The sequence below is a fragment of the Branchiostoma floridae genome, chromosome 8 (genome assembly GCF_000003815.2).
Source record: "Branchiostoma floridae strain S238N-H82 chromosome 8, Bfl_VNyyK, whole genome shotgun sequence".
NCBI classification, from domain to species: domain Eukaryota; kingdom Metazoa; phylum Chordata; class Leptocardii; order Amphioxiformes; family Branchiostomatidae; genus Branchiostoma; species Branchiostoma floridae.
Window position 1 is genome coordinate 6,878,301 of NC_049986.1, and position 9,432 is coordinate 6,887,732.

Genomic DNA, 9,432 nt, shown 5'->3' on the forward strand with positions numbered 1-9,432 from the left:
GAATCCAGTACGGACGAGCTGCTAAAAATAAGCCCTAGAAAACGCCAGGACGTAGGCCGTACTTTGCTAGAAAATGCCCTTTTGGAGTTTGCCAACAAGTCGGCCGAGCTCGTTTCTTGATTTGTGACAGGGGCTTAAAGGGGTGTTTCACTCCAGGAGTGGTTATTATGATTCCTCAGAGAATAGTTTGTTTTGTCAAATTTTGCCATAAATTGAAACCTACACGCAGAGTACATTGTAGTGATCGAGTTCTTGAATTCCCCTGAGGACCCTTCCAATTGGGCACTGGTGAGAAAAGACGTGACTCTGACAAGAGGGACAATTAGCGGTCGTGCGCAGGTCTTAATAATGATACTTCGATGTTTTATGATTACTTCTTGAGTAGACGGAATATGCGTACACGAAACATCAACAGGAGTGCCAGCCAACACGTTTCAATTATTATTTGGGGGTCCACTTGTCCATGTATGAAGTAGGCTTTTTAGAAAGCAGAGTGTCCCTTGAAATGTGCCAAAGTCTCTATATCCTTCAATGAGATTGCACACTTTTGTGTGTACGTGTGTGAGTGCACTTGAGCATACACCATGATTAGTATGACCTCGTCCATCACCTATAGTGACAGAGAAAGGAAAAAACTGGCGACACTCTTAAGCTTGCTTGTTCAACGTAATTGTGACTGTGTCACCTATAAGGCAAACGAGAAAAAAAAAGCACCAAACAAGAGTTTAACGATCACATACATAGCCAAGCCAGCGTAACTGTGAAAACATAATTGACCTTGACATTCACAACACCTACCTATCGCCATCATCATCATTATATCTAGCCACCTACCAAATTTCATCGCAATCCATCCAGGGGCTCTTAATTTATGGCCACAAACATCCGAAAAAAACTTGCTCGTTAGAGATTTGCAAAGCATACTGTAAATGCAGAAATGTTCGCGGTGGATAAATGTTCGCGGTTTTCGCGGCGACCACTTTACCGCGAAATTAAATCCACCGCGAACATTTTTCTATTAAGGTATTAGACTGCAGTCGATGGTGTTACCGCGAAATTAAATCCACCGCGAAATGTCATTTTTCCCGCTACCGCGAAATTAAATCCCCGCGAACTTAAATGCATTTACAGTATTTCGAATGAATTCGTTTATCTTCTTTCCGAATTTCATACGCAAATATTCTTCTTCAGGAGGCCTAGGCTACTTCAGCATTGACTCTTTAATTATATAAGATTTAACCACATAACATTACCAAGTCTAGTGACAATCAGTTGTACTGCTAAGTCACATCCTTAATACAAACACAAACAAATAATTTGGTAGCGTTTCTAGTTCTAGACACAGTCGAAGGTAATGAAAAGTAGGTCTAAATACAGAATAGAACCATCGCGAAATAAGATGAAAACTAGCTAGAATAAGAATGTATCTATAGCTACATTATGTATACACAAAAGACCGATAGAGAGCTGGTCTCTTGTAGCCTACAGAAATGGTGAAGTTCAAGTGAAAAACGCCTGTTTTGATCCTGATCCAGGTGGACTCCTGCTCCCTAAAGCCAAATCCGAACACAGAAAGAAAGCTTTTTCATACTCAGGGGCGGTGCTCTGGAACTCCCTATCGTCCCAATTAAGATCGGCGAGAACACTATCACAGTTCAAACGTTTATATGATCATGCAGGACTAACGTACTCTGAATGCATATTATGATGGTCTGAAATGTAATCCGTCATGTCTTTTTCTGTTCACATTGGTATGCAAATTCCCATTACTTATTTGATTTCACTTATGATTTGGAGTTATATTAGGATTAACGTTGTACAGTTGATTTGCCTTATCTTGTCTTAGTTAAATTGCGTTATTCTTTGTCGATTCTTGCTAAGTTACCATTTATTCAATTTTGTATTGTCATTGATTATTGTTATGTATGTACGGGGTTTCCCCCAGGGATCTTTGAAAAACGCCGGCCAGGCGACATGTACCCCTGGATAAATAAATAAACAAACAAACAAACAAACAAACAAACTGATCTACACATATTCAATTTGTAACCGGCATCGATCACATTGTATGCATTGTCATCAAGTAAGACTCAGAGGAAAATCACTGAATTGCATTACCCTTTCTAAGATCTTTCCGACACTTAATCTCCGACACAACTCTCTTCAGTGCTAAGACCTGCCTAGAACAACATGTACAAGAAGATACATTCAAAAACTTTAAGCTATTATGCTTACCAGCGTTACCAAGGCCACAAACGAACAAAAAGTGAATATATAATCTCATGTTGATGGCGGAGGTATTAAACGCAGCAGTACAGCGACCCCTAGCGACATCTGAGAGTATTAACTTTTACAGAAGAGGGCCGCGTTCTCTTTGGTTGTACATATTCGATCCCAAATGCTACAGATAGCTACAATGATCGTATTTTGGCTGTGCTGTTTTTGTCATGCGTGTGTGGGATAAGTAGTCTGACGCAGTTCTCCGAATACGAAATAGCAAGCAAGGGATGGCGTCCATTCACTCTTAGCTTGGATTTTTATCTCTTTCCTGACCAACAGCCTTACTTAAACACCTTTTAATTCTGCAGGAAAGCAACCAAAGGTGCGGACTGCACCGGGCTAGTGAGAGGTTTGACTTTATTCGAATTGCAACAGGGACCGGACAATACAATATGGACAATAGGCACCGTAGCTGAGAGAAGTTGGGCAACACATACCTTCTCCTAGTCAGCCATCTTGAAATTGCCGCTTACCTGTCTGAGGTAACCTAGGCAATCGACCAATCGGATAAGGTTTTCCAGAAAACATGCAGGTAGCATTGGGAGTGAGCGGTCGTCGGTATGATGCAGAAATTACATTTACCGCCAGGTGTCGTCACTGTGCCACGAGCACACAGTCAACAACTGCGACTGATCTCTCTTTCTCTCTCTTTCTCTCTCTTTCTCTCTCTTTCTCTCAAAATTGTTGGCTTTAACAAATGGCTCACTGTTCAAATTTACAATTGCTTACTCCATGGTGTATAAGTCACTTACAAATAAAGGGATTGAAGCACACTCATTGAATTTTTGTTTTCTTTAGCAGACGTATTCGACACCATTTATGTACCATTAATAAACCATGTCATATGACTTTAGTTGTATACACCAAAGAATGCAAGGCTCTCACTGGCATTGTTAGTGTCGTTTTTGTTGCGCTTCTCTCATTAAACGCTACCCTATTGGTAAAGAAGTCTGAAAACGTTTATCTTACAGTAAAGGATATTTAACGTTACCTGCCTTTGTATTCATAGAGAGTCTTAGCTAAAAATCACTAGCTAGCTAGTAACACTGTATTCCTTTGGTACACTTTTAAATGTTTTCACACACAAAGAACTCGTGCGTTTTAATTTGTGCAAGTTGATAGTCGTTCTCAGAATCTTGGTGCATTCGGTATTCGCATGGCAGATATAGCCACTGGTAACAATAAAGGCTAAAGAAGAAAAAAAGAAGACAACTGTACCTTTGTTGAAGGTGTAACTCCTTGTCCTCTAAGTTGGGGTCACTCCTACCTTGTTTGACCCGATGGTATCTTCGGATTGAATCTTGTAGTCACTTTTGTTCAATGTCAAGGTTTTCGTTAATGTCCCTAGCGTACAGCACTGACCTGGTCCGTACTGAGGTTGTTTGACACCTACAGTACGCCCTTGCTCTCTGTTGATTGTCTCCTTTAACCCGATACCGCTATCACCAAGGGATTGAAAAGGATCTCTGAGTGTAAGCTACTTAATATCATCTGTCCACCAAACAAAGCCGTACAAATGAGGTTTCAATTTCTGTAAACATTGAGGATGAACATACTTTGATGGACATCAATTTGAAAATGGAAAGCTATGTGGGGAATTTCATGTACCAGTTATTGACCATGCAAACTGCCATATGATTCTTGGTTTTATATGGTGGCACGTCACATTTCCATTTATTGTGGTAACCTTATCCTATTTGACCTCAATACAAATGAGTATATCCGTGCCTACGTCAAAAAGCTTTTAACCCGGGACAAGTCGCTCTATAGCTATCACAAAGGTCCGTTTTCAGATTCTGAAGTCAGGGCGTCCAATTCGATTGGATGCGTGCTTCAATGTGCTGTACTCCATTTGGAGCGCACTCAAAACATCGCCTTTAGAATTCATTTGCATAAACCGAGTGTCCACGAAAACATCTCCTATGAGCTTCATTGCACTGTGTCTACGGCTTGTTTTTAGTCTCGACTGTCTGTTTATAGTAAATTGTTAGCCGTATATCATAAACTGCAAATCAGGAAGCGCCCTCTTGCTGCAATTACGTGCAGTGCATGTTCGGTGGATTTATTGAAAGCGAATGGCAGTCGGTATGCTGCAGACATAATAGCAACTGCTAGGTGTCGCCACTGCCACGCGGGGCATAAAACTTTCGTGCAGTGAATGATACAATGAATAAATTATGTTACTTCTTAATGATACAATTTTTAAGACTTTATATCCGTACGCAAAATAAAGCGCTTACCAACAAGAGAAGGATCAGAGGACTGATCGAAAGCTTGTTGGTAAGCGCTTTATTTTGTGTACGGATATAAAGTCTTAAAAATTGTATCATTATGTTAACTACCGTCACAGATGAACTTACATTCAAGTATGTTACTTCTTTATGTACAGTACCACTTTTTCCTGTGAATCATTGGTGAATCTATGAAATAATTATTCTATGACTACTACACTGCAGTTTATGAAGAATGAAAACAAGAAGCCGGATTTAATCAACTCTACATTTTTATTCTGGAAGAAAGCAATCACAGAATTTCGCACAATTTTTTTCACAATATATTCAGAATGTCAACAGAATGCCTGTCACATTGTCTCAGTAAATTTTTCATGAAAGCAAATCAAAAAAGGGAAAGCAAATGCCATTGGTATTCATGTGACATTTACAGCACATTCACTTCAATAACAAGATCTCCTGAATTTTATCCAATGTTGAAGAAACAGCAAGTTTGAATTACAATGTATTTTCCAACGTTCAAAATCAATAAATCTTAATCGTCTTAACCACAAACCTTCCCCATACATTGTGTAGCTGAAACACTTTTTGACAGAAAGCTCTTCAAGTGATTTTCCTATGTTGCTTTTTCCAGTAAAAAGATCAGCCTGTTTCTATACATTTACATCACAAATCAAGAGAAATTAAACAACTGGAGAAGGAGGTCACAATTACTTAAAATATTTTCACTATATACACTGAAATAAAGTTAAAACAAAGGCACAAAAATATATCAACATCTCTACTTGTGCCTTTTATATATTTCGTTACTCTCTGTAATAATAACATTGTCATACAATTTCTTGTGCCATCCCATGATGCATTGTTTCAAAATGGCCGCTTTTTTTTTTTGCATACTTTTGAGCAATCATGGAATGGCACTAGAAAACACTACAATATTAAAGATAACTCTGATTCACAAGAGTTGAATATGATATCAATACAATTATGAGGCATGAATTCGAGAGAAGATAATAGGCAGTTGTCAATTACACAGTACTGAAAGCCATTATCCATTGATGATTCTCTTCAACTGGAAAAAGGTCATGAATTATGTTTTCTGTAAAAACTGTCATCACAACAGACCTATTATAGTAACAGGTCTGTGTCAGTAGTGTTTGGTGTGGTATAACATAAGTTGAAGCTCAGTATCACACAAGCAATTGTATGTACCTCAAAAATTGTAGGGGAGACAATGATATAAATGACATATCTTTTACCATGCTAATCATTTTTTCTGTGCCATCTTCAAAACTTCTGTGTCAACTTTACTTTCACTTAATTTCCATTTTCCTCAATCAAAATTAGCCATCAAAATATTCTTCCAGTCCATATCATTTTCCATAATAAATCAAGACTTTTACATTCCTTCACAAACAATCTTTCCTCTTCATCTGTGACAAGTTACCCTCATTAACATAATTGTAATACTTATTTGAGAAGTGTTTCCACAGTGTGCTATCTACAAGTTCACAAGCACCATCAGAAATGGCAGGCTCAGCTACAAGATCAAGTTCAGAAAATAGAACGATTCCAAGGTACGCAGATCACTCAAATCCTCCAAGCCAGATTTGACTCTACTTAATTTACATGACAACGGTTTTCTAGTAGAAATGTATACCTATTTTTCATATTGAACCATATATGATAGTCAATCTTCATGTCCTGTAGCAATTTCTAAACCCTGGGTAATTTCAATCATGTAATTTTATCTATTTGAGGAGAGTTTGAACATTTTACTTTGTTTATCTTTAATAACATGAAGCTTGACAAGATGTTGTTAACTGATCACAAAAGTGGAGAAACAACATCGTTTAAAAATCACAATAGGAGTTGAGAATTCAGCACTACGAATTATACAGTGTCATATTCTATAGAAAAGTGACCTTTTATCAAGACAATAATGATCATAAACACAAAAGATCCTATGTCTCTCAAAGATAGGTGAGGTCTTCTTAAATCTATCATCAAATTTAGATAGAATATGTTGTCATCAAGCTTTCAATGTAAAATGGAAATATAGGGAAATTTGAAAGACTGTTCAGTTTTACTTTTTACCTGTAAACATGGATGTTATATGGCTAATCCTAACTGACCAAAACGTTTTATAAACCAAACTCTTTTTCTTGTTTTTAAGGTAACCATCAGATGATGATTGCGTTGTCCTTTGGCATGAGGTCAGAGGTCAGAGTTCATTTGGCTGACCCAGGAGGTGGCTGGGAGTCGTGATCAAACAGCGGGTTCTTCACTTCCATCTCTCCCGTCTGGAAGCGGAAAAGCAACAAAATTAACCTTCTTCCTACTACGTGTAGTAACCCCATACTAATTACCAATTTGATGCTTAATACAGTCAAACCTGTATTAGGGGCCACCTCTACAGAGGGGCCACCTGTCCATAGTGGCCACTTTTTGTCGGTCCCTTGGGTATTTTATCTACAAGTTGCCACCTCTATACAGAGGCCAACTGTCTATAGTGGCCAAATTTGTCCGGTCCCTTCAGTGGCCGCTATAGACAGGTTTGACTGTACCTACTTTAGCATGCGAAAGGTTAAACATTTTACATAGACACTAGGGGCGGGTACTGGTACAGGGAATTCAGGTTCAGGTATGGTCCAGGTCCAGTGGATTAGGTCCTGGTTCGGACCTTAACCTAATTGTTTATGAATGGGCAATACTCAAAACAATAGTGCATTTTGCTACAAAGGAATCTGTTTGGTGGAGTAACCTATCTTCACGTAAAGAACACTGCCTCTGTTAGTTATACCAAGTTTGAAACTTGATAAAAATGACTATCAACTCTCCCCTTCTTCTCTCTTGCAATTTCCTTGGACCAATAAGCCCTATAACATGTAAACACCTGTCAGTATAATATGTTCATTTTGTAATCGGTCCAACATCCGGTTCACTGATTTTTTCAGGTCCATTTTTTCTAGACTGGACCAGGAAGAAAAAAATGGTTTTGTACCTATACACCACTTAACTGTGGCACCAAAAATGTTACAAAAACTACTTTTTCCTATGATGAAGAAATGAAGTTTGTATAGATGGTACTTACTGGTGCCAGACCAGGACACTCGTACACTGTGTAGTCTCCCTCTTCTGTCTCCTCCTCTGTCTCATCATCTGAGTCATTACGCTTCATGTCACCATGGTTCCTACAGGGGGGAGAGAAGATAGACTGTTAAAGGGGTACTTAACACCAGAAGGGAGTGCTATTTTCCAATAGATTATGTATAAATGAATTCACAATCAGCAACCCTTTTGCAGAATTTCACTTGTGGTGCCATAACACTGCCACATAAAAAGAAAATTGTTACAGAGGCCTTCTCAAAATTGTCCTGAACACCTACATGTGTAAGTATCTGAATTGTACAATATATACCTCAGGATTACTGGTGTTGCATTGGTACAACTCTTTAATTCACTTACGATTCATGTAATGTTTTATCTTCATGTGGTGGTATTATGGCACCCGGTAGAATTATAAGCGTTGATGTTACATCCACTGCTATCGTACTTGTATTATATACCATGTACTTACTTTTCCATGGCCAGCATCTGCTGTTTCTGGTGCTGGTAGTGGTACATCTGGGCACTCTGAGCCAGCTTCTTGTCTCCTGCCTGAAATATAAGATAATAAAACACAAGTGAGATTCTTCAATTAGGAAAGCTTCCCATGTATAGTACAGGGAGGTCTGTACATTTTCATGTCAACTTTTTATCAAATGTCATAACTGAGAACACTGTGATTCCAACCAAGGACGTTATATCACATATAATAGTCACAACCAATTGAGCAAGTCATCTATGTTGTACTTCAGACCAGTAATGCTAGGTGGTGCTTTTGTACCATACGGGCAAAATTTACATGGACATGTTGTCTTTACAGTCTTGAAAGCAAATCCACCCACCAGTAGTTGAAATCACAGCTACTTGCTTGTGGTTTAGACAATGATAACATTAAACCTTTCAAATTTTTCATAATTCAAAATGAGACTGAAATGTTATGATAGGCACAGAAATGTTTTTTAAAGAAAATGGTGTTTTTATCTTTCAATTTCTGTCTGAGAATACAATACCACCTGTGCAACAGGATCTTATTTCTATTAAACTTTTTTGTCTACCAACTCAAAGTGATAATGCAAGCTTTATTCATACGACAAAAAGTACAGTGACTTTTGTATGGTCAAATATAAACTACAAAAAAAGTGGATACAGAATAAATCTTAAACTCTTACTAAACAATTTAGGATAATAAGAAATCCTCCATACATCAGGGTATGGGGCTAAACATGAGTGTCACTATCTTTTTTTAATCACAAAGCAATCTTTTATGTATTTACCTATCTTAGCATTATGAGAGCTTTCGGATCTAAAGAATTTTATAGTCAAATCTACTTTTGCGCCTGTCCAGATTCATACGAGAACTTTGGTAAGGCATTATAGATCTTGAGTATTATATGATAGAATGTTTGAATATCGCACATATCATCGAGCAGATTAAAATGGGACTGAGCAGAGCACTTTGGACTAATGCTTGTAGCCTTTCTCAGACTACACCTATATATCAGATATTTTGTGAAAATGTATATTGAAAGGTAATTAATATGTAGAATGCAATTAGATGTCTCCAGGAACAAAGGTTCCCAGAATTCTGGCAAAGGTTCCCAGAATTCTGCAGAATTTGGGCTCAGGTTCCCAGAATTCTGCAGAATTTGGGCTCAGGTTCCCAGAATTCTGCAGAATTCTGGCTCAGGTTCCAGAATTCTCCAGAATTCTGGCTGAGGTTCCCAGAATTCTGCAGAATTCTGCAGAATTCTGCAGAATTCTCCAGAATTGACTTTGTACCTGGAGACTTCTAATTGCATTCTACATATTAATT

General features: G+C 38.1%; 1 protein-coding gene and 1 long non-coding RNA gene across 2 annotated transcripts in view; both read right to left on the reverse strand.

Annotated features, from left to right (window-relative positions):
* LOC118421651 overlaps positions 1-3,661 on the reverse strand; it is a 29,397-nt gene extending 25,736 nt beyond the window's left edge. The window contains exon 1 of the long non-coding RNA XR_004831855.1: positions 3,499-3,661. This is a non-coding gene — a long non-coding RNA (uncharacterized LOC118421651). The remainder of the gene's footprint in view (positions 1-3,498) is intronic.
* A 1,104-nt stretch (positions 3,662-4,765) lies between these two features.
* LOC118421652 (neural proliferation differentiation and control protein 1-like) overlaps positions 4,766-9,432 on the reverse strand; it is a 74,978-nt gene continuing 70,311 nt past the window's right edge. The window contains exons 8-10 of the mRNA XM_035829086.1: positions 8,092-8,171; positions 7,606-7,705; positions 4,766-6,814 (exon numbers count right to left, since the gene is read on the reverse strand). Of these exons, the coding sequence (XP_035684979.1) occupies positions 6,743-6,814; positions 7,606-7,705; positions 8,092-8,171 (252 nt within the window). The 3' untranslated portion in view covers positions 4,766-6,742. The remainder of the gene's footprint in view (positions 6,815-7,605; positions 7,706-8,091; positions 8,172-9,432) is intronic.